Consider the following 25,000-nt stretch of genomic DNA (forward strand, 5'->3'; position numbering starts at 1 on the left):
TGTGTGTGTGTGTGTGTGTGTGTGTGTGTGTGTGTGTGCGTACAGTCTGTTCTCGTCTTTTATTTTTCTGTTTGTCACAGAATGTCTAAAGGGTGTGGCTAGCCTCCCGTTACCTGTGGTTACCAGGCCACAGCCTCTGCTGCCTAGGATGCAGCACACACTCTCTCACATGTAGCCTCCACACACACTTACAGAACACACACATACACACCACACTCCGTCTGATGACATAGCCAGAAATAGCAGAAAGATGGACATGGTCAATATGGCTATTAATACACAGCCTCTCTCTGAGGTCACACACACACACACACACACTCACCTCACTCACTCTGTGTGTGTGTGTGTGTGTGTGTGTGTGTAAGTAGAGAGTGGAATGGTGTAAAACAGCATACCCGTATTCATATTTAAATTGAGCTTTAGGAGTAGGTTGAAGGATCAGACTTGGTTTACAACAAAACAAAGTGTTATTAAGTAACAGTCCTGTTGGAGCTGCTGTTTTATGTCCACTAGGTGGACTCACACTTCGCAGAGAAAATGCAACACTAAAAACATGAAGTGAATTAGTATTAATTAGTACTATATTATTAAACATTCAGCTGCATAAACATGCACAACACAAAATGACGTTTCTATTTTGTGAGACCTAGTCTTGTGTCTTGGTTGAAAGGGACAGAGTTTAGCTCGCGGTAGCTGCAATTCCTCCCACTCTCCGGTTCGCTCCATCTCCATGATTTCCGTGGGAAGCGCGGCGGAGCCTCTATGGCAGACTTTCAGGAACTGCGGAAGCGTCAGAAACGACCCACCGAGAAGTATTAACTTCTCACCTTTCTCGCGTTTCCTAACTCTGATTCACACTACTCGCACTCGAATTTGATCGATTTATCGCCTCGTTCAGATTGTTTAAGTCAGGAAACCGTGTGTTTTCTGTGGCTGTTGCGATGGCCGGTGGCGGCGGGGTGTTGCCGCTGGGGATAGCGTCTCCGTTGTGGTATCACCGGGACCTGAGTCGAGCTGCTGCCGAGGAGCTGCTGGCCCGCGCGGGACGCGACGGGAGTTTCCTGGTTCGGGACAGCGAAAGTGTTAACGGGGCGTACGCCCTGTGTGTGCTGTGAGTAACCGGGGTTACTGTTCTCATTGGGAAAGTGTGGCTCTACCCCGGATAGAGAGACTAGCGGGGCTCTAAACCTCTGGGGCCCCTCTTTCATTTGGCCCATGGTTGGGAGGGACACCGTGGCAACTAATCAATTTACTAGTCCCAGTCAGTCAGCTACAGCAAAAATGATATCCCGCTGTGACTACTAACTAGTTATTTCACTAACTAGTTATTTCACTAACTAGGACTATCTGGGAAAGTGAGTTTCTTAAAACAGCGCCTGTCAACTCATCACAACAACTCAATGTAGGTTTTTAGTCTTGTTTTTCTACAGCCAACAGTAGCCCTATTTCAACCGCAATCACTACTATGTAGTCCAAATCCACTACTATGTAGTCTAAATCCACTACTGTGTAATCTAAATCCACTACTGTGTAGTCTAAATCCACTACTGTGTAATCTAAATCCACTACTGTGTAATCTAAATCCACTACTGTGTAATCTAAATCCACTACTATGTAGTCTAAATCCACTACTGTGTAGTCTAAATCCACTACTGTGTAATCTAAATCCACTACTGTGTAGTCTAAATCCACTACTGTGTAATCTAAATCCACTACCGTGTAGTCTAAATCCAGTCACTGTGCAGTCACTGTGTAGTCTAAATCCACTACGGTGTAGTCTAAATCCACTACGGTGTAGTCTAAATCCACTACGGTGTAGTCTAAATCCACTACCGTGTAGTCTAAATCCACTACCGTGTAGTCTAAATCCACTACCGTGTAGTCTAAATCCAGTCACTGTGTAGTGGAGGTAATATGTTGGGAACGGTGGTCAGGGAAGGGAGGACAAGGCTTCACTGCATATCAGTGAACCAGGGCCTTTGTCCTGTCCGCTGTGTGAGTGGGTTGCATGGGCAGCCATTGTTGCTACCTCTGGAAATACTATTTTTATTACACAATCAACTCTGTGGTACTTAGAGACGTTTTACCTGCTCAGGTCATGTAAAACAACTAGGCACATTACACACACACACACACAGTTCTTCTGGTCCACACAGTACAGGCTTTAATCACATGTCATGTCACACACACACACAGGAGACAGGACTTCTCCCTGGTGGCTGTCGTGGCATCACCTCACACAGATTTACAGCTCTCCCAGGCCTCTCTCTAGCGTGACACACACACACACACACACACACACACACACACACACACACACACACACACTTCCCTTTCCTATCAGACATCAGTATGTTTCAGGAGCATTTTCTGAAAATAAGACTAGCTGATATTCAGAGCACAGATAAATAGTGGTTGTTGACAGATATTACAGAGAGAAGAACAGCCGTGTCATCTGCCTGTGGAACCTACTGTCACAGATAGAGATGGGGAACTGTGTCGTGTTGTTAAAGTAGGAATGGCTGTGGTAAATGGATGAGGGTGCAGAAACACAGTGCTGGTTTACAGATACAGTGTGACGAAAAAGTATGTGAACCATTTAGAATTACCTGAATTTCTGCATAAATTGGTCATAAAATGTTATCTGATCTTCATCTAAGTCACAACAATAGACTTTCTGCTTAAACTAATAACACACTAACAATTCTAATTGTTCATGTCTTTATTTGACACACCGTGTAAAAATTCACAGTGCAGGGTGGAGCCCTTGGATGTAATAACTGGTTGACCCTCCTTTGGCAGAAATAACCTCGACCAAATGTTTTCTGTAGTTGCGGATCAGACCTACACAACGGTCAGGAGGAATTTTGGACCATTCCTCTTTACAAAACTGTTTCAGTTCCACAATATTCTTGGGATGTCTGGTGTGAACTTCTCTCTTGAGGTCATGCCACTGCATCTCAATCGGGTTGAGGTCAGGACTTTGACTGGGCCACTCCAGAAAGTGTATTTTCTTCTGTTGTTGATTTACTTCTTTATTTTGGGTTGTTGTCCTGTTGCATCACCCAACTTCTGTTGAGCTTCAAGTGGCGGACAGATAGCCTTTCATTCACCTGCAAAAAGTATTGATAAACTTTGGAATTAATTTTTCCGTCGATGATAGCAAGCTGTCCAGGCCCTGAGGCAGCAAAGCAGCTCCAAACCATGATGCTCCCTCCACCATACTTTACAGTTGGGATGAGGTTTTGATGTTGGTGTGCTGTGCCTTTTTTCTCCACACATAGTGTTGTGTTCCTTCCAAACAACTCAACTGTAGTTTCATCTGTCCACAGAATATTTTGCCAGTAGTGCTGTGGAACATCCAGGTGCTCTTTTGCGAACTTCAGACGTGCAGCAATGTTTTTTTTGGACAGCAGTGGCTTCTTCCGTGGTGTCCTCCCATGAACAGCATTCATGTTTAGTTTTTTATGTATCGTAGACTTGTCAACAGAGATGTTAGATTTCTGTAAGTCTTTAGCTGACACTCTAGGATTCTTCTTAACCTCATTGAGCATTCTGCGCTGTGCTCTTGCAGTCATCTTTGCAGGATGGCCAGTCCAAGGGAGAGTAGCAACAGTGCTGAACTTTCTCCATTTATAGACAATTTATCTTACCGTGGACTGATGAACATCAAGGCTTTTAGAAATACTTTTGTAACCCTTTCCAGCTTTATGCAAGGCAACAATTCTTAATCTTAGGTCTTCTGAGATCTCTTTTGTTTGAGGCATGGTTCACATCAGACAATGCTTCTTGTGAATAGCAAACTCCAATTCTGTGAGTGTTTTTTATAGGGCAAGGCAGCTCTAACCAACATCTCCAATCTCATCTCATTGATTGGACTCCAGGTTAGCTGACTCCTGACTCCAATTAGCTTTTGGAGAAGTCATTAGCCTTGGGGTTCACATACTTTTTCCAACCTACACTGGGAATGTTTGAATTATGTATTCAATATAGACAAGAAAAATACAATAATTTGTGTGTTATTAGTTTAAGCACACTATGTTTGTCTATTGTTGTGACTTAGATGAAGATCGGGGGGGGGGGGCTACTTTTGGGAAAAATAATCGATGTTGGTGCAAGAGAGGACTGGAGGGGAAACCGTGAGAGGACTGGAGGGGAAACCGTGAGAGGACTGGAGGGGAAACCGTGAGAGGACTGGAGGGGAAACCGTGGGAGGACTGGAGGGGAAACCGTGAGAGGACTGGAGGGGAAACCGTGAGAGGACTGGAGGGGAAACCGTGAGAGGACTGGAGGGGAAACCGTGGGAGGACTGGAGGGGAAACCGTGAGAGGACTGGAGGGGAAACCGTGAGAGGACTGGAGGGGAAACCGTGAGAGGACTGGAGGGGAAACCGTGAGAGGACTGGAGGGGAACAGAGGGATGGAGGCAGAGTGCACTAAACACAGCACTGGGTTTATCATAAACTCACACATGGGGGTGAAGCTTACTGCTGACCTCTTAGCTCTCAGCCCACTAACTCCCACTCCTCTACCACATCAAATCAACGTTTATTTGTCACGTGCGCCGAATACAACAGGTGTAGACCTTACAGTGAAATACTGAATACAACAGGTGTAGTAGACCTTACAGTGAAGTGCTGAATACAACAGGTGTAGTAGACCTTACAGTGAAATGCTGAATACAACAGGTGTAGTAGACCTTACAGTGAAATGCTGAATACAACAGGTGTAGTAGACCTTACAGTGAAATGCTGAATACAACAGGTGTAGTAGACCTCACAGTGAAGTGCTGAATACAACAGGTGTAGTAGACCTTACAGTGAAATGCTGAATACAACAGGTGTAGTAGACCTTACAGTGAAATGCTGAATACAACAGGTGTTGACCTTACAGTGAAATGCCGAATACAACAGGTGTAGTAGACCTTACAGTGAAATGCTGAATACAACAGGTGTAGACCTTACAGTGAAGTGCTGAATACAACAGGTGTAGTAGACCTTACAGTGAAATGCTGAATACAACAGGTGTAGACCTTACAGTGAAATACTGAATACAACAGGTGTAGTAGACCTTACAGTGAAGTGCTGAATACAACAGGTGTAGTAGACCTCACAGTGAAGTGCTGAATACAACAGGTGTAGTAGACCTTACAGTGAAATGCTGAATACAACAGGTGTAGTAGACCTTACAGTGAAATGCTGAATACAACAGGTGTAGTAGACCTTACAGTGAAATGCTGAATACAACAGGTGTTGACCTTACAGTGAAATGCCGAATACAACAGGTGTAGTAGACCTTACAGTGAAATGCTGAATACAACAGGTGTAGACCTTACAGTGAAGTGCTGAATACAACAGGTGTAGTAGACCTCACAGTGAAATGCTGAATACAACAGGTGTAGACCTCACAGTGAAGTGCTGAATACAACAGGTGTAGTAGACCTTACAGTGAAATGCTGAATACAACAGGTGTAGTAGACCTCACAGTGAAATGCTGAATACAACAGGTGTAGACCTTACAGTGAAATGCTGAATACAACAGGTGTAGTAGACCTTACAGTGAAATGCTGAATACAACAGCTGTAGACCTTACAGTGAAATGCTGAATACAACAGGTGTAGTAGACCTTACAGTGAAATGCTGAATACAACAGGTGTAGTAGACCTTACAGTGAAATGCTGAATACAACTGTTGTAGACCTTACAGTGAAATGCTGAATACAACAGGTGTAGTAGACCTTACAGTGAAATGCTGAATACAACAGGTGTAGTAGACCTTACAGTGAAATGCTGAATACAACAGGTGTAGTAGACCTTACAGTGAAATGCTGAATACAACAGGTGTAGACCTTACAGTGAAGTGCTGAATACAACAGGTGTTGACCTTACAGTGAAATGCTGAATACAACAGGTGTAGACCTTACAGTGAAATGCTGAATACAACAGGTGTAGACCTTACAGTGAAGTGCTGAATACAACAGGTGTTGACCTTACAGTGAAATGCCGAATACAACAGGTGTAGACCTTACAGTGAAATGCTGAATACAACAGGTGTAGACCTTACAGTGAAGTGCTGAATACAACAGGTGTAGACCTTACAGTGAAGTGCTGAATACAACAGGTGTAGACCTTACAGTGAAATGCCGAATACAACAGGTGTAGTAGACCTTACAGTGAAATGCTGAATACAACAGGTGTAGACCTTACAGTGAAATGCCGAATACAACAGGTGTAGACCTTACACTGAAATGCTGAATACAACAGGTGTAGACCTTACAGTGAAGTGCTGAATACAACAGGTGTAGACCTTACAGTGAAATGCTGAATACAACAGGTGTAGACCTTACAGTGAAATGCTGAATACAACAGGTGTAGACCTTACAGTGAAATGCTGAATACAACAGGTGTAGACCTTACAGTGAAATGCTGAATACAACAGGTGTAGACCTTACAGTGAAATGCTGAATACAACAGGTGTAGTAGACCTTACAGTGAAATGCTGAATACAACAGGTGTAGTAGACCTTACAGTGAAATGCTGAATACAACAGGTGTAGTAGACCTTACAGTGAAATGTTTACTTACAGGCTCTAACCAATAGTGCAAAAAAAGGTATTAGGTGAACAATAGGTAGGTAAAGAAATAAAACAACAGTAAAAAGACAGGCTATATAAAGTAGCGAGGCTATATAAAGTAGCGAGGCTATATAAAGTAGCGAGGCTATAAAGTAGCGAGGCTATATAAAGTAGCGAGGCTATATAAAGTAGCGAGGCTATAAAGTAGCGAGGCTATATAAAGTAGCGAGGCTATATAAAGTAGCGAGGCTATATAAAGTAGCGAGGCTATATAAAGTAGTGAGGCTATATAAAGTAGTGAGGCTATAAAGTAGCGAGGCTATATACAGTAGCGAGGCTATATACAGTAGCGAGGCTATATACAGTAGCGAGGCTATAAAGTAGCGAGGCTATATAAAGTAGTGAGGCTATAAAGTAGCGAGGCTATATAAAGTAGCGAGGCTATATACAGTAGCGAGGCTATATACAGTAGCGAGGCTATATACAGTAGCGAGGCTATATAAAGTAGCGAGGCTATAAAGTAGCGAGGCTATATAAAGTAGCGAGGCTATATAAAGTAGCGAGGCTATATACAGTAGCGAGGCTATATAAAGTAGCGAGGCTATAAAGTAGCGAGGCTATATAAAGTAGCGAGGCTATATAAAGTAGCGAGGCTATATAAAGTAGCGAGGCTATATAAAGTAGCGAGGCTATATAAAGTAGCGAGGCTATATAAAGTAGCGAGGCTATATAAAGTAGCGAGGCTATATAAAGTAGCGAGGCTACATACAGTAGCAAGGCTATAAAAGTAGCGAGGCTATATAAAGTAGCGAGGCTATATACAGTAGCGAGGCTATATAAAGTAGTGAGGCTATATAAAGTAGCGAGGCTATATACAGTAGTGAGGCTATATAAAGTAGCGAGGCTACATACAGACACCGGTTAGTCAGGCTGATTGAGGTAGTATGTAGATATGGTTAAAGTGGCTATGCATATATGATCAACAGAGAGTAGCAGTAGCGTAAAAGAGGGGTTGGGGGGAATGGGGGGGGGCACACAATGCAGATAGTCTGGGTAGCCATTTGGTTACCTGTTCAGGAGTCTTATGGCTTGGGGGTAAAAGCTGTTGAGAAGCCTTTTTGTCCAAGACTTGGCACTCCGGTACCGCTTGCCATGCGATAGTAGAGAGAACGGTCTATGACTGGGGTGGCTGGGGTCTGACAATTTTTAGGGCCTTCCTCTGACACCGCCTGGTGTAGAAGTCCTGGATGGTAGGCAGCTTAGCCCCAGTGATGTACTGGGCCGTTTGCACTACCCTCTGTAGTGCCTTGCGGTCGGAGGCCGAGCAGTTGCCGTACCAGGCAGTGATGCAACCAGTCAGGATGCTCTCGATGTTGCAGCTGTAGAACCTTTTGAGGATCTCAGGACCCATGCCAAATCTTTTTAGTTTCCTGAGGGGGAATAAGCTTTGTCGTGCCCTCTTCACGACTGTCTTGGTGTGTTTGGGTCATGATAACTTGTTAGTGATGTGGGCACCAAGGAACTTGAAGCTCTCAACCTGCTCCACTACAGCCCCGTCGATGAGAATGGGGGCGTGTTCGGTCCTCATTTTTCCTGTAGTCCACAATCATCTCCTTAGTCTTGGTTACGTTGAGGGATAGGTTGTTATTCTGGAACCACCCAGCCAGGTCTCTGACTTCCTCCCTATAGGCTGTCTCATCGTTGTCTCTCTGTTTCTCTCCATGTCTCTCTTTCTCTCTCTCTCAATTCAATTCAAGGGGCTTTATTGGCATGGGAAACATATGTTAACATTGTCAAAGCAAGTGAAATAGATCATAAACAAAAGTTCAGTAAACAATCATAAATTAACAGTGAACATTGCACTCACAAATGTTTTTAAATATTATAGACATTTCAAATGTTATATTATTGGCTATGTAAGGGGAAGGTGCAAATAGTTGAAGTATGAAAGGGGAAATAAATAGACAGTAAATATAGTTTATTTTTACTGTTGGTTCTTCACTGGTTGCCCTTTTCTTGTGGCAACAGGTCACACATCTAGCTGCTGTGATGACACACTGTGGTATTTCACCCAATAGATATGAGAGTTTATCAACACTGGATTTGTTTTCAAATTCTTTTTTTGGGTCTGTGTAATCTGAGGGAAATATGTCTCTAATATGGTCATACATTTGGCAGGAGGTTAGGAAGTGAAACTCAGTTTCCACCTCATTGTGTGGGCAGTGTGCACATAGGCAGACCTGGCACTCAAGAGAAGACCGGCTATGACAGCCTCTCTCAATAGCAAGGCTATGCTCACTGTACATAGTCAAAGCTTTCCTTCATTTTTTTGGGTCAGTCACAGTGGTCAGGTATTCTGCCACTGTGTACTCTCTGTTTAGGGTCAAAGAGCATTCTAGTTAATTCTAGTTAATTACTTGACATATTGGAAATAATTGTCTTTTGGTTTTCTCATGATTTGGTTGGGTCTAATTGTGTTGCTGTCCTGGGGCTCTGTGGGGTCTGTTTGTGTTTGTGAACAGAGCCTGAGGACCAGCTTGCTTAGGGGGGTCTTCTCCAGGTTCATCTCTCTGTAGGTGATGACTCTGTGGGGTGTGTTTGTGACCAGAGCCCCAGGACCAGCTTGCTTAGGGGACTCTTCTCCAGGTTCATCTCTCTGTAGGTGATGGCTCTGTGGGGTGTGTTTGTGAACAGAGCCCCAGGACCAGCTTGCTTAGGGGACTCTTCTCCAGGTTCATCTCTCTGTAGGTGATGACTCTATTATGGAAGGTTTGGGAATCGCTTCCTTTTAGATGGTTGTAGAATTTAACGGCTCTTTTCTGGATTTTGATAATTAGTGGGTATCGGCCTAATTCTGCTCTGCGTGCATTATTTGGTGTTTTACATTGTACACTGAGGATGTTTTATCAGAATTCTGCATGCAGAGTCACAAGTTGTATTCCTGGTATAGTTGAGTGTTGCTACAGGGACAATAGCAGCGTTCTACAGTTGTATTCCTGGTATAGTTGAGTGTTGCTACAGGGACAATAGCAGCGTTCTACAGTTGTATTCCTGGTATAGTTGAGTGTTGCTACAGGGACAATAGCAGCGTTCTACAGTTGTATTCCTGGTATAGTTGAGTGTTGCTACAGGGACAATAGCAGCGTTCTACAGTTGTATTCCTGGTATAGTTGAGTGTTGCTACAGGGACAATAGCAGCGTTCTACAGTAGCCACAGGAAGAGATGTCTCACTCGTCTCCACCACTCACACACACCACGGAGGACTGTGTGTGTTTCAAACATCTCAGCTTGTTTTGGAGTGTGATTTCCTCTTCCTCATACCCTTGTGATCGCCAGACGTAGCCTGGAAAAAGAATCTTCATGACAACGCTAAAAATAGAACAGTAGACCCAGCCTTACTTAGTGTGCTGGTAGGGAGGTGGGTGGAATAGTCTGAATCAGATGGAGGTATATGTGTTTCCCCTCTGAGTGTTTTAGTAACATGGTCACCAGATGTGTTCTGATGTGAAACTACTGATGGGGGGGTAGCAGCCAACGTTTCCTGTAGACATCTAGCTATTGATAGTCTACTGCTTTGTGCTCGGGGAGAGAAGAGGGTACTGACGTGGGCAGAGGTGTCTGGTCTGTCTGGTCTGTCTGTCTCTGTCTGGTCTGTCTGGTCTGTCTGGTCTGTCTGGTCTGTCTGTCTCTGTCTGGTCTGGTCTGTCTGGTCTGTCTGGTCTGGTCTGTCTGGTCTGTCTGGTCTGTCTGGTCTGTCTGGTCTGTCTGGTCTGTCTGGTCTGTCTGTCTCTGTCTGGTCTGGTCTGGTCTGTCTGGTCTGTCTGGTCTGTCTGGTCTGTCTGGTCTGTCTGGTCTGTCTGGTCTGTCTGTCTCTGTCTGGTCTGGTCTGTCTGTCTCTGTCTGGTCTGGTCTGTCTGGTCTGTCTGGTCTGTCTGGTCTGTCTGGTCTGTCTGTCTCTGTCTGGTCTGTCTGTCTCTGTCTGGTCTGTCTGTCTCTGTCTGTCTCTGTCTGGTCTGTCTGTCTCTGTCTGGTCTGTCTGGTCTGTCTGTCTCTGTCTGTCTGTCTCTGTCTGGTCTGTCTGGTCTGTCTGTCTCTGTCTGTCTCTGTCTGTCTCTGTCTGTCTCTGTCTGTCTGTCTCTGTCTGTCTCTGTCTGTGTGTCTGTCTGTGTGTCTGTCTGTCTGTCTGCACTAACTCTTTCGATTCATCACATATGCTGCTGTTACTGTTTATCATCTATCCTGTCACTTTATCCAATATGTACATATCTACCTCAAATACCTCGTATTGTCTTGGTACTGGTACCCCGTGTATATAGCCAAGTTATCATTACTCATTGTGTATGTGTTCCTAGTGTTACTCTTTACTTCTCTCTGCATTGTTGGGAAGGGCCCATAAGTAAGCATTACCCTGTTAGTCTACACCTGTAAGGAAGCATTACCCTGTTAGTCTACACCTGTAAGGAAGCATTACCCTGTTAGTCTACACCTGTAAGGAAGCATTACCCTGTTAGTCTACACCTGTAAGGAAGCATTACCCTGTTAGTCTACACCTGTAAGGAAGCATTATCCTGTTAGTCTACACCTGTAAGTAAGCATTATCCTGTTAGTCTACACCTGTAAGTAAGCATTACCCTGTTAGTCTACACCTGTAAGTAAGCATTACCCTGTTAGTCTACACCTGTAAGGAAGCATTACCCTGTTAGTCTACACCTGTAAGGAAGCATTATCCTGTTAGGGAGAGACGCGGAAAGACGGGGAGAGGGGGAGAGACGCGGAGAGGGGGAGAGACGCGGAGAGGGGGAGAGACGCGGAGAGGGGGAGAGACGCGGAGAGGGGGAGAGACGCGGAGAGGGGGAGAGACGCGGAGAGAGGGGGAGAGACGCGGAGAGACGCGGAGAGACGCGGAGAGACGCGGAGAGACGCGGAGAGGGGGAGAGACGCGGAGAGACGCGGAGAGGGGGGGAGAGGGGGAGAGACGCGGAGAGACGCGGAGAGGGGGAGAGACGCGGAGAGGGGGGGAGAGGGGGAGAGACGCGGAGAGGGGGGGAGAGGGGGAGAGACGCGGAGAGACGCGGAGAGGGGGAGAGACGCGGAGAGACGCGGAGAGACGCGGAGAGGGGGAGAGACGCGGAGAGACGCGGAGAGACGCGGAGAGGGGGAGAGACGCGGAGAGACGCGGAGAGGGGGAGAGACGCGGAGAGACGCGGAGAGGGGGGGAGAGGCGGAGAGAGGGGGAGAGAGGGGGAGAGACGCGGAGAGACGCGGAGAGGGGGAGAGACGCGGAGAGACGCGGAGAGGGGGGGAGAGGGGGAGAGACGCGGAGAGACGCGGAGAGGGGGAGAGACGCGGAGAGGGGGGGGAGAGGGGGAGAGAGAGAGACGCGGAGAGGGGGAGAGAGGGGGAGAGACGCGGAGAGACGCGGAGAGGGGGAGAGACGCGGAGAGGGGGGGAGAGGGGGAGAGACGCGGAGAGACGCGGAGAGGGGGAGAGACGCGGAGAGACGCGGAGAGACGCGGAGAGGGGGAGAGACGCGGAGAGACGCGGAGAGGGGGAGAGACGCGGAGAGACGCGGAGAGACGCGGAGAGACGCGGAGAGGGGGAGAGACGCGGAGAGACGCGGAGAGGGGGGGAGAGGCGGAGAGAGGGGGAGAGACGCGGAGAGACGCGGAGAGGGGGAGAGACGCGGAGAGGGGGGGAGAGGGGGAGAGACGTGTAGGGGTGAGTGTAAGTTCTATCAGCAGTAATGCTGAGTTCGCTGAGTTTGACAGACAGCAGCAGGTTGAAACTCCCTCCAGATCCCCATCACACACTTTGCAGGGAGTCTGTAATTCCTGTGGTATCCATGAAAGCACTAATGTCTTCCTCCTCCCTCTTCCTCTCCCTTCCCTCTCCAACTCCTCCCCCTCTCTCTCTCCTCTCCATCCCTCTTTACGTTCTCTCTCTCGCTCTCTCCTTCCTCTCTCTCTCTCTCTCTCTCTCTCTCTCTCTCTCTCTCTCTCTCTCTCTCTCTCTCTCTCTCTCTCTCTCTCTCTCTCTCTCTCTCTCTCTCTCTCTCTCTCTCTCTCTCTATTTCTCTCTTTGTCTCTCTCTCTCTCTCTATTTCTCTCTTTGTCTCTTTGTCTCTTTGTCTCTTTGTCTCTCTGTCTCTCTGTCTCTCTCTCTGTCTCTCTCTCTGTCTCTCTCTCTGTCTCTGTCTAGTTTCCAGAAGCATGTCCACACCTATAGGGTCCTCCCAGATGAGGAGGGGTTCTTGGCAGTCCAGGTACCACTACACACCACCTCCATACACACACACACCAATGGGTGTGAGTTGGTCTTTTTCTATGCATATCTAGTGTGTATGTGCTGTGTGTAGGGTACTTGTATGTGTTCCTGGACCAGTAGGAACTGGCAGGCTCTGGTGCTAGTGTTGGCTCTGAGCTGACACACACGCATGCACACAAACACACAGCAGTCTCTTTGTGCTCCGCGTCTAGCAGCTGGGAGAGTCACCAATCCCCCCGCAACACACACTCACATATCATAATACCCCCCCTCCCTACACTCCTGGTCCCTTGCCTGGAATCCACACTGATTTCTCTGTTTCACTTTTGTTCCGTTTCACCAAATCATTTGGTTTACCAAGGCTTCAGTTCAATGAAATGTCACTGAAACAGAGTCAATGTGGCTGCCAGACTCCCCACTTGTTGACAGTTGAGAGCCTTATGGTATTACAGCTTCCCTTACACCACAGGAAGTGGTATTACAGCTTCCCTTACACCACAGGAAGTGGTATTACAGCTTCCCTTACACCACAGGAAGTGGTATTACAGCTTCCCTTACACCACAGGAAGTGGTATTACAGCTTCCCTTACACCACAGGAAGTGGTATTACAGCTTCCCTTACACCACAGGAAGTGGTATTACAGCTTCCCTTACACCACAGGAAGTGGTATTACAGCTCCCCTTACACCACAGGAAGTGGTATTACAGCTCCCCTTACACCACAGGAAGTGGTATTACAGCTTCCCTTACACCACTGTAAACCCTCCATCCACATATCAATGAACAGGAAGTGGTATTACAGCTTCCCTTACACCACTGTAAACCCTCCGTCCACATATCAATGAACAGGAAGTGGTATTACAGCTTCCCTTACACCACTGTAAACCCTCCGTCCACATATCAATGAACAGGAAGTGGTATTACAGCTTCCCTTACACCACTGTAAACCCTCCGTCCACATATCAATGAACAGGAAGTGGTATTACAGCTTCCCTTACACCACTGTAAACCCTCCGTCCACATATCAATGAACAGGAAGTGGTATTACAGCTTCCCTTACACCACTGTAAACCCTCCGTCCACATATCAATGAACAGGAAGTGGTATTACAGCTTCCCTTACACCACTGTAAACCCTCCGTCCACATATCAATGAACAGGAAGTGGTATTACAGCTTCCCTTACACCACTGTAAACCCTCCGTCCACATATCAATGAACAGGAAGTGGTATTACAGCTTCCCTTACACCACTGTAAACCCTCCGTCCACATATCAATGAACAGGAAGTGGTATTACAGCTTCCCTTACACCACTGTAAACCCTACATCCACATATCAATGAACAGGAAGTGGTATTACAGCTTCCCTTACACCACTGTAAACACTCCATCCACATATCAATGAACAGGAAGTGGTATTACAGCTTCCCTTACACCACTGTAAATCTACTACCTTCCTACCTACCAAACTACTACCAACCCATCTACCCTCCTACCTATCAATCTACTACCTACCCACCAATCTACCACCTACCCACCAATCTACCACATACCCACCAAACTACCAATCTACTACCTACTCTTCTACCTTCCTACCTACCAATCTACTACCTACCCACCAAACTACCAATCTACTACCTACCTACCTACCAATCTACTACCTACCCTCCAATCTACTACCTACCCTCCAATCTACTACCTACCCTCCAATCTACTACCTACCCACCAATCTACTACCTACCCACCAATCTACTACCTACCCACCAAACTACCAATCTACTACCTACTCTTCTACCTTCCTACCTATCAATCTACTACCTACCCACCTACCTACCAAACTACTACCTACTCTCTACCCACCTACCCACCAATCTACTACTTACTCTCTACCCACCTACCCACCAATTTACCACCTACCTACCAAACTACTACCTACCCACCTACCTACCAAACTACCACCTACCCACCAAACTACCAATCTACTACCTACCCACCTACCTACCAATCTACTACCTACCCATCAATCTACTACCTACCCACCTACCTACCAATCTACTACCTACCCACCAATCTACTACCTACCCATCAATCTACTACCTACCCACCAAACTACCAATCTACTACCTACTCTTCTACCTTCCTACCTATCAATCTACTACCTACCCACCTACCTACCAAACTACTACCTACTCTTCTACCTTCCTACCTACCAAACTACTACCTACCCACCAACCTACCAAACTACTACCTACCTACCAATCTACTACCTACCTACCAATCTACTACCTACCCACCTACCTACCAAACTACTACCTACCCACCAATCTACTACCTACCCACCTATCTACCAATCTACTACCTACCCACCAAACTACTACCTACCCTACTACCTACCAATCTACTACCTACCCACCTACCTGCCAGTGGAGGAGAGAACGGGTCATAATAATGGCCGGAACGAGGCGAATGGCATCGAACACCTGGAAACCAAGTGTTTGATCTACAGTTGAAGTTGGAAGTTTACATACACTTAGGTTGGAGTCATTAAAACTCGTTTTTCAACCACTCCACAAATTTCTTGTTAACAAACTATAGTTTTGGCAAGTCGGTTAGGACATCTACTTTGTGCATGACACAAGTAATTTTTCCAACAATTGTTTACAGACAGATTATTTCACTTTTAATTCACTATCATAATTCCAGTGGGTCAGAAGTTTACATACACTAAGTTGACTGTGCCTTTAAAAAGCTAGAAAATGATGTCATGGCTTTAGAAGCTTCTGATAGGCTAATTGACATCATTTGAGTCAATTGGAGGTGTACCTGTGGATGTATTTCAAGGCCTACCTTCAAACTCAGTGCCTCTGCTTGACGTCATGGGAAAATCAAAAGAAATCAACCATACTAATTGTAGACCTCCACAAGTCTGGTTCATCCTTGGGAGCAATTTCCAAATACCTGAAGGTACCACGTTCATCTGTACAAACAATAGTATGCAAGTATAAACACCATGGGACCACGCAGCCGTCATACCGCTCATGAAGGAGACGCATTCTGTCTCCTAGAGATGAACGTACTTTGGTGTGAAAAGTGCAAATCAATCCCAGAACAACAGCAAAGGACCTTGTGAAGACGCTGGAGGAAACAGGTACAAAAGTATCTATATCCACAGTAAAACGAGTCCTATATCGATATAACCTGAAAGGCCGCTCAGCAAGGAAGAAGCCACTGCTCAAAAACAGCCATAAAAAAAATTCCAGACTACAGTTTACAACTGCACATGGGGACAAAGATCGTACTTTTTGGAGAAATGTCCTCTGGTCTGATGAAACAAAAATAGAACTGTTTGGCCATAATGACCATCGTTATGTTTGGAGGAAAAAGGGGGGGGGGGGGCTTGCAAGCTGAGGAACACCATCCCAACCGTGAAGCACGGGGGGGGCAGCATCATGTTGTGGGGGTGCTTTGCTGCTGGAGGGACTGGTGCACTTCACAAAATAGATGGCATCATGAGGAAGAAACATTATGTGGATATATTGAAGCAACATCTCAAGACGTCAGTCAGGAAGTTGAAGCTTGGTCTCAAATGGGTCTTCCAAATGGACAATGACCCCAAGCATAATTCCAAAGTGGTGGCAAAATGGCTTAAGGACAACAAAGTTAAGGTATTGGAGTGGCCATCACAAAGCCATGACCTCAATCCTATAGAAAATGTGTGGGCAGAACTGAAAAGGCGTGTGCGAGCAAGGAGGCCTACAAACCTGACTCAGTTACACTAGCTCTGTCAGGAGAAATGGGCCAAAATTCACCCAACTTATTGTGGGAAGCTTGTGGAAGGCTACCTGAAACATTTGACCTAAGTTAAACAATTTTAAAGGCAATGCTACCAAATACTAATTGAGTGTATGTAAACTTCTGACCCACTGGGAATGTGATGAAAGAAATAAAAGCTGAAATAAATCGTTCTCTCCACTATTATTCTGACATTTCACGTTCTTAAAATAAAGTGGTGATCCTAGCTGACCTAAAACAGGGATTTTTTACTAGGGTTAAGTGTCAGGAATTATGAAAAACTGAGTTTAAATGATAGCCTTCCCTGTAGCTCAGTTGGTAGAGCATGGTGTTTGCAACGCCAGGGTTGTGGGTTCGATTCCCACGGGGGGCCAGCACAGGAAAAAAAAATGTATGAAATGTATGCATTCACTACTGTAAGTCGCTCTGGATAAGAGCGTCTGCTAAATGACTAAAATGTAAAATGTAAATGTACTGATTCTGCTCCAGCCATTACCACAAGCCTGTTCTCCCCAATGGTGCCACCAACCTCCTGTGCAATTTACTACCTACCTACCTACCTACCTACCTACCTACCAATCTACTACTTAGCTGCCTATCAAGCAATCAAATACCTACCTAACAAACTACTACCTAGCTACCAATCTGCTACCTACATACCTACCTACCTACCTACCCACCCACCCAGCTTTATTCTGAACGTGCTGTCCAGAGTGTGATGTGTTTCTGCACAAGTGTATTTCTTTGAAGTGCTCACTCTCTCTCCATCCTTTCTCGCTCCTCTCTCCATCCTCTCTCCATCCTCTCTCCATCCTCTCTCCATCCTCTCTCCATCCTCTCTCCATCCTCTCTCCATCCTCTCTCGCTCCTCTCTCGCTCCTCTCTCCCAGACGTCTCAGGGGGTGCAGCCTAAGCGGTTTAAGAGCCTCCCAGAGCTGGTCCTGTTGTACCTCCAGCCCAGCCAGGGACTGGTCAGCACTCTACTGTACCCCGTAGACAGAGAGGAGAGCCTCCCAGAGGACAGGGATTACTCAGGTACATAAAGTTTAGCAACATTGAGATGATACATATGGGAGTTCAGCAACATTGGATTTGTTTTGGACATCTTTGTGGGTCTGTGTAATCTAAAGGAAGTATGTTTCTTTAATATGGTCATACATTTGGCAGGAGGTTAAGAAGTGCAGCTGTTTCCACCTCATTTTGTGGGCAGTGTGCACATAGCCTGTTTTTTCTTGAGAGCCAGGTCTGCCTACGGCGGCCTCTCTCAATAGCAAGGCTATGCTCACTGAGTCTGTACATAGTCAAAGCTTTCCATAATTTTGGGTCAGTCACAGTGGTCAGGTATTCTGCCACTGTGTACTCTCTGTTTAGAGTCAAATAACATTCTAAACTCTACAAAAAAAGAAACGTCCTCTCACTGTCAACTGTGTTTATCTTCAGCAAACTTAACATGTGAAAATATTTGTGTGAACATAACAAGATTCAACAACTGAGACATAAACTGAACAAGTTCCACAGACATGTGACTAACAAAAATGGAAAATGTGTCCCTGAACAAAGGGGGGATCAAAAGTAACAATCATTATCTGGTGTGGCCACCAGCTGCATTAACTTCTATGGGCTACATGGGACGCTAGCGTCCCACCTGCGGGACACAGCCAGTGAAATATCAGGGCGGGCAATATTCAAAACAACAAAATGTCATAATTCAAATTTCTCCAACGTACAACTATTTTACACCATTTTAAAGATACACTTGTCCTAAATCCAACCACATTGTCCGATTTCAAAAAGGCTTTACGGCGAAAGCATAAAGTTAGATTATGTTAGGACAGTGCCAACACAAGAAAAACCACACAGCCATTTTCCAAACAGGAGAGGGGTCACAAAAACCAGAAATACAGCTAAAATTAAGCACTAACCTTTGATCTTCATCAGATGACACTCCTAGGACTCAATGTTACACAATACATGTATGTTTTGTTTGATATTTATATCCAAAATCCTATATCATATATCATATTTATATCCAAAAAACCCATTTTACATTGGCGCATGATGTTCAGAAAATATTTTGCCTCCAAAACCGCCGGTGAATCAGCACAACAATTTACAAAAATACTCATCATAAACGTTGATAAAATATTAAACTGTTATTCAAAGAATTATAGATAAACATCTTTTTAATGCAACCGCTGTGACAGATTTAAAAAAAGCTTCAAGGGGAAAGCACACTTTGCAATAATCTGAGTACGGCGCTCAGAAAAATACATCAGGCAATACAGATACCCGCCATTTTGGAGTCATCTAAAATCATAAATAGCATTATAAATATTCACTTACCTTTGATCTTCATCAGCTTTATATCTGAAATCGAAAATACTGCCCCCTATACCTTAAGTTAAGTACTGCAGTGCATCTCCTCCTCATGGACTGCACCAGATTTGCCAGTTCTTGCTGTGAGATGTTACCCCACTCTTCCACCAAGGCAACTGCAAGTTCCCGATATCTCTGGGGGGGAATTGCCCTAGCCCTCACCCTCCGATCCAACGGGTCCCAGACGTGCTCAATGGGATTGAGATCCGGGCTCTTCGCTGGCCATGGCAAAACACTGACATTACTGTCTTGTAGGAAATCACACACAGAAGGAGCAGTATGGCTGGTGGCATTGTCATGCTGGAGGGTCAGGATGAGCCTGCAGGAAGGGTACCACGTGAGGGAGGAGGATGTCTTCCCTGTAACGCACAGCGTTGAGATTGCCTGCAATGACAACAAGCTCCGTCCGATGATGCTGTGACACACCGCCCCAGACCATGATGGACCCTTCACCTCCAAATCGATCCCGCTCCAGAGTACAGGCCTCGGTGTAACGCTCATTCCTTCGATGAATAACGCGAATCCCACCATCACCCCTGGTGAGACAAAACCGCGACTCGTCAGTGAAGAGCACTTTCTGCCAGTCCTGTCTGGTCCAGCAACGGTGGGTTTGTGCCCATAGGCGACGTTGTTGCCGGTGATGTTTGGTGAGGACCTTCCTTACAACAGGCCTACAAGCCCTCAGTCCAGCCTCTCCTAGCCTATTGCAGACAGTCTGGGCACTGATAGAGGGATTGTGCATTCCTGGTGTAACTCGGGCAGGTGTTGTTGCCATCCGGTACCTGTCCTGCAGGTGTGATGTTCGGATGTACCCATCCTGTGCAGGTGTTGTTACACGTGGTCTGCCACTGCGAGGACGATCAGCTGACCGTCCTGTCTCCCTGTAGTGCTGTCTTAGGCGTCTCACAGTATGGACATTGCAATTTATTGCCCTGGCCACATCTGTAGTCCTCATGCCTCCTTGCGGCATGCCTAAGGCACATTCAAGCAGATGAGCAGGGACCCTGGGCATCTTTCTTTTTGTGTTTTTCAGAGTCAGTAGAAAGGCCTCTTTAGTGTCCTAAGTTTTTATAACTGTGACCATAATTGCCTACCGTCTGTAAGCTGTTAGTGTTTTAACGACCGTTCCACAGGTGCATGTTCATTAATTATTTATGGTTCATTGAACAAACATGGGAAACGGTGTTTAAACCCTTTACAATGAAGATCTGTGAAGTTATTTGGATTTTTACGAATTATCTTTGAAAGACAGTGTCCTGAAAAGGGGACGTTTCTTTTTTTCCTGAGTTTAGTTTGCTCTATTTTTTTGTTAATTCTTTCCATTGTCTCTCATGGTTTGGCTGGGTCTAATTGTGTTGCTGTCCTGGGGCTCTGTGGGGTCTGTTATTGTTTGTGAACAGAGCCCCAGGACCAGCTTGCTTAGGGGACTCTTCTCTAAATTCATCTATCTGTAGGTGATCGCTTTGTTATTGAAGGTTTGGGAATCGCTTCCTTTTTAGGTGGTTGTAGATTTTAATGTTTCTTTTATGGATTTTATAATTAGCGGGTATCGGCCTAATTCTGCTCTGCATGCATTATTTGATGTTTTTGTCCCATTTTGTGAATTCTTGGTTGGTGAGCGGACCCCAGACCTCACAACCATAACGGGCAAAGGGTTCTATAACTGATTCAAGTATTTTTAGCCAGATCCTAATTGGTATGTCGAATTGATGTTCCTTTTAATGGCATAGAAGGCCCTTCTTGCCTTGTCTCTCAGATTGTTCACAGCTTTGTGGAAGTTACCTGTGGTGCTGATGTTTAGGCCGAGGTATGTATAGTTTTTTGTGTGCTCTAGGGCAATGGTGTCTAGATAGAATTTGTATTTTTGGTCCTTGTAACTGGACCTTTTTTGGAACATTTAGTTTTGTCTTAATGAGATTTACTCTCAGGGCCCAGGTCTGACAGAATCTGTGCAGAAGATCTAGGTGCTGCTGTAGGCCCTCCTTGGTTGGGGACAGAAGCACCAGATCATCAGCAAACAGTAGACATTTGACTTCAGATTCTAGTAGGGTGAGGCCGGGTGCTGAAGACTATTCTAGTGCCCTCGCCAATTCATGTATGTATGTATGTATGTATGTATGTATGTATGTATGTATGTATGTATGTATGTATGTATGTTGAAGAGGGTGGTGCTTAAGGTGCATCCCTGTCTCACCCGCCGACCCTGTGGAAAGACATTTATATTTTGGCCAATTTTAACCACACACTTGTTGTTTGTGTACATGCATTATGTTTTTTGTGTTTTTCCCCCAACACCACTTTCCATCAATTTGTATTTTTTATTTTTTTATTTATTTATATATTTAACCTTTATTTAACCAGGTAGGCCAGTTGAGAACGAGTTCTCATGTACAACTGCGACCTAGCCAAGATAAAGCAAAGCAGTGCGACAAAAACAACACGGAGTTACACATGGAATAAACAAGCATATAGTCAATAACACAATATAAATATCTATATACAGTGTGTGCAAATGTAGTAAGGAGGTAAGGCAATAAATAGGACAATAGTGGCAAAATAATTACAATTTAGCAATTTGCACTGGAGTGATATATGTGCGGATGAGGATCTGCAAGTAGAAATCCTGGTGTGCAAAACAGCAGAAAAACAAGTATAGGGATGAGGTAGGTAGGTAGGTAGTTGGTTGGGCTATTTACAGATGGGCTGTGTACAGCTGCAGCGATCGGTAAGCTGCTCTGACAGCTGACGCTTAAAGTTAGTCAGGGAGATATAAGTCTCCAGCTTCAGTGATTTTTGCAATTCGTTCCAGTCATTGGCAGCAGAGAACTGGAAGGAAATACGGCCAAAGGAGGTGTTGGCTTTGGGGACGACCAGTATAGCAAACCCTCAAGCCAAATTGAGTCAAAAGCTTTCTGGAAATTAACAAAGCATGAGAAGACTTTGCCTTTGTTTTGATTTATTTGTCAATTAGGCTGTGCAGGGTGAATATGTGGTCTGTCGTACGGTAATTTGGTAAAAAACCAATCTGACATTTGCTCAGTACATTGTTTTCACTGAGGAAATGTACGAGTCTGCTGTTAATGATAATGCAGAGGATTTTCCCAAGGTTGCTGTTGACGCATATCCCACGGTAGTTAATGGGGTCAAATTTGTCTCCACTTTTGTGGATTGGGGTGATCAGTCCTTGGTTCCAAATATTGGGGAAGATGCCAGAGCTGAGGATGATGTTAGAGTTTAAGTATTAGCAATTGGAATGTGTGATCTGTATATTTTATCATTTCATTGAGGATACCATCAACACCACAGGCCTTTTTGGGTTGGAGGGTTTGTATTTTGTCTTGTTGTTCATTCAATGCAATTGGAGAATCCAGTGGGTTCTGGTAGTCTTTAATAGTTTATTCTAAGATTTGTATTTAATCATGTATATGTTTTTGCTGTTTGTTGTTTATTTTCAAGCCAAAAAGATGTGGATTACCCATACATCTCTGTTTTGGATAGATAAGTCTTTGTGTTGTTGTTTGTTTAGTGTTTTCCAATTTTCCCAGAAGTGGTTAGATTCTATGGATTCTTCAATTACATTGAGCTGATTTCTGACGTGCTGTTCCTTCTTTCTCCGTAGTGTATGTCTGTATTGTTGTAGTGATTCACCATAGTGAAGGCGTAGACTCAGGTTTTCTGGGTCTCTATGTTTTTGGTTGGACAGGTTTCTCAATTTATATCTTAGGTTTTTGCATTCTTCATCAAACCATTTGTCATTTTGTTGTTAATTTGAAATTTGGGTTGTCTGCTTGAAATGTTTAGATTTAATAGGGAAGCTGAGAGGTCAAATATACCGTTTAGACTTTCTACTGCCAAGTTTACACCTTCACTATTACAGTGGAACATTTTGTCCAGGAAGTCTAAAAGGGATTGAATTTGTTGTTACCTAATTGTTTTTTGGTAGGTTTCCACGCTACATTCCTTCCATCTATAGCATTTCTTAATATTACTCAGTTCCTTTGGCTTTGATGCCTCATGATTGAGTATTGCTCTGTTCAGGTAGACTGTGATTTTGCTGTGATCTGATAGGGGTGTCAGTGGGCTGACTGTGAACGCTCTGAAAGACTGGTATCTCTGTCTGTGTCTCGCTCCGTCTCTGTCTTTTTCTCTGATTGGTCAAGTGTTATCTCTCTCTCTCTATGTGATTGGTCAGATGGGGAAGATGAGAAGCCACCCCTTCCTCCTCGTTCCGCCTCCTCCTCCACAACACCTACAGGCTCCGCCCCGGAGACACCAACCGACAGGTACAGCACACAGAACAAACACACACACACACACAGAACACACACACACACAGAACAAACACACACACACAGATTAAACACACACAGTTGTGCGTGATCTGGTAAAACATTGGCCCTAGTAAAAGGTGGGTCTTAAATGTGATCAATTGCCTACCAACTGATGCTGGTTGTATTGATTCAGTAAGTCTGTTCAGGGCCAAGAACAACCCTCAAGATCCCTTCCCCTGTCTTCCCTCTTCTCCTCGTTTTCTATCCTCTCTCCCCCCCCATTTCCTGAGATAGGAAGACAACATCCTGTTTAAAACCACACAGCTCAGAGAGGATGCTGTGGTTTGTGTTCTGTGTTTGTGTTCTGTGTGTGTGTTCTCTCTGTGTGTGTGTGTGTGACTCCACAGAAACTGCGTGTGTGTAGTTTGTCTTGCTTAGACAGTGAGTCAGCAGCCGTTTGATCCTGAGGAAATCTGTGACTTTGGAAAGTTGTTGTCCTGTCTTCTTCAGTGTTCTATACAAGGCCAGTCCCCCCCCCCCTCCCATGGTCTCTATGGCAAATCCAGAGGATTTAAGACCCGTGTCTGTTCTACTGACACGGATTGTGATGTTGTGCCGTCCTACTTTAGCGCCCCTGCTGCTAACGGCCTGAGCACCATTTCCCATGAGTATCTGAAGGGAAGCTACGCTCTGGACCTGGAGGCTGTCAAACAGGGAGCCAGCTCTCTGCCCCACCTCAACAAGACACTGGTGTCCTCCTGCAAACGCCTCAACGGGTGACACACACAATGTTGTCTCTCACAGACACACACACACACACACACAATGTTCTCTCTCACAGACACACACACACACACACACACAATGTTCTCTCTCAGACACACACACACACACAATGTTCTCTCTCACAGACACACACACACACACAATGTTCTCTCTCAGACACACACACACACACACACACAATGTTCTCTCTCACAGACACACACACACACACACACACACACACACACACACACACACACAATGTTCTCTCTCACACACACACACACACACACAATGTTGTCTCTCACAGACACACACACACACAATGTTGTCTCTCACAGACACACACACACACACAATGTTGTCTCTCACAGACACACACACACACACAATGTTCTCTCTCACAGACACACACACACACACACACACACACACACACACAATGTTGTCACACACACACACACACACACAATGTTGTCACACACACACACACACACAATGTTGTCTCTCACAGACACACACACACACAATGTTGTCTCTCACAGACACACACACACACAATGTTGTCTCTCACAGACACACACACACACAATGTTGTCTCTCACAGACACACACACACACAATGTTGTCTCTCACAGACACACACACACACAATGTTGTCTCTCACAGACACACACACACACACACACAATGTTCTCTCTCAGACACACACACACACACAATGTTCTCTCACAGACACACACACACACACAATGTTCTCTCACAGACACACACACACACACACACACACAATGTTCTCTCACAGACACACACACACACACACACACACAATGTTCTCTCTCACAGACACACACACACACACACACACAATGTTCTCTCTCACAGACACACACACACACACACACAATGTTCTCTCTCAGACACACACACACACACACACACACACACACACACACACACAC

The 25,000-nt window shown here is 45.3% G+C and overlaps 1 protein-coding gene across 1 annotated transcript in view; it reads left to right on the top strand.

Annotated features, from left to right (window-relative positions):
* Nucleotides 1-437: 437 nt before the first annotated feature.
* LOC115206596 (phosphatidylinositol 3,4,5-trisphosphate 5-phosphatase 2A) overlaps nt 438-25,000 on the top strand; it is a gene marked incomplete in the record, with an annotated part of 39,083 nt that continues 14,520 nt past the window's right edge. Inside the window, 5 exon segments of the mRNA XM_029773740.1 lie at nt 438-1,111; nt 12,771-12,834; nt 17,517-17,661; nt 23,195-23,285; nt 23,903-24,049. Of these exon segments, the coding sequence (XP_029629600.1) occupies nt 942-1,111; nt 12,771-12,834; nt 17,517-17,661; nt 23,195-23,285; nt 23,903-24,049 (617 nt within the window).

Source organism: Salmo trutta, chromosome 13, assembly GCF_901001165.1.
Source record: "Salmo trutta chromosome 13, fSalTru1.1, whole genome shotgun sequence".
Taxonomy (NCBI): Eukaryota; Metazoa; Chordata; class Actinopteri; order Salmoniformes; family Salmonidae; genus Salmo; species Salmo trutta.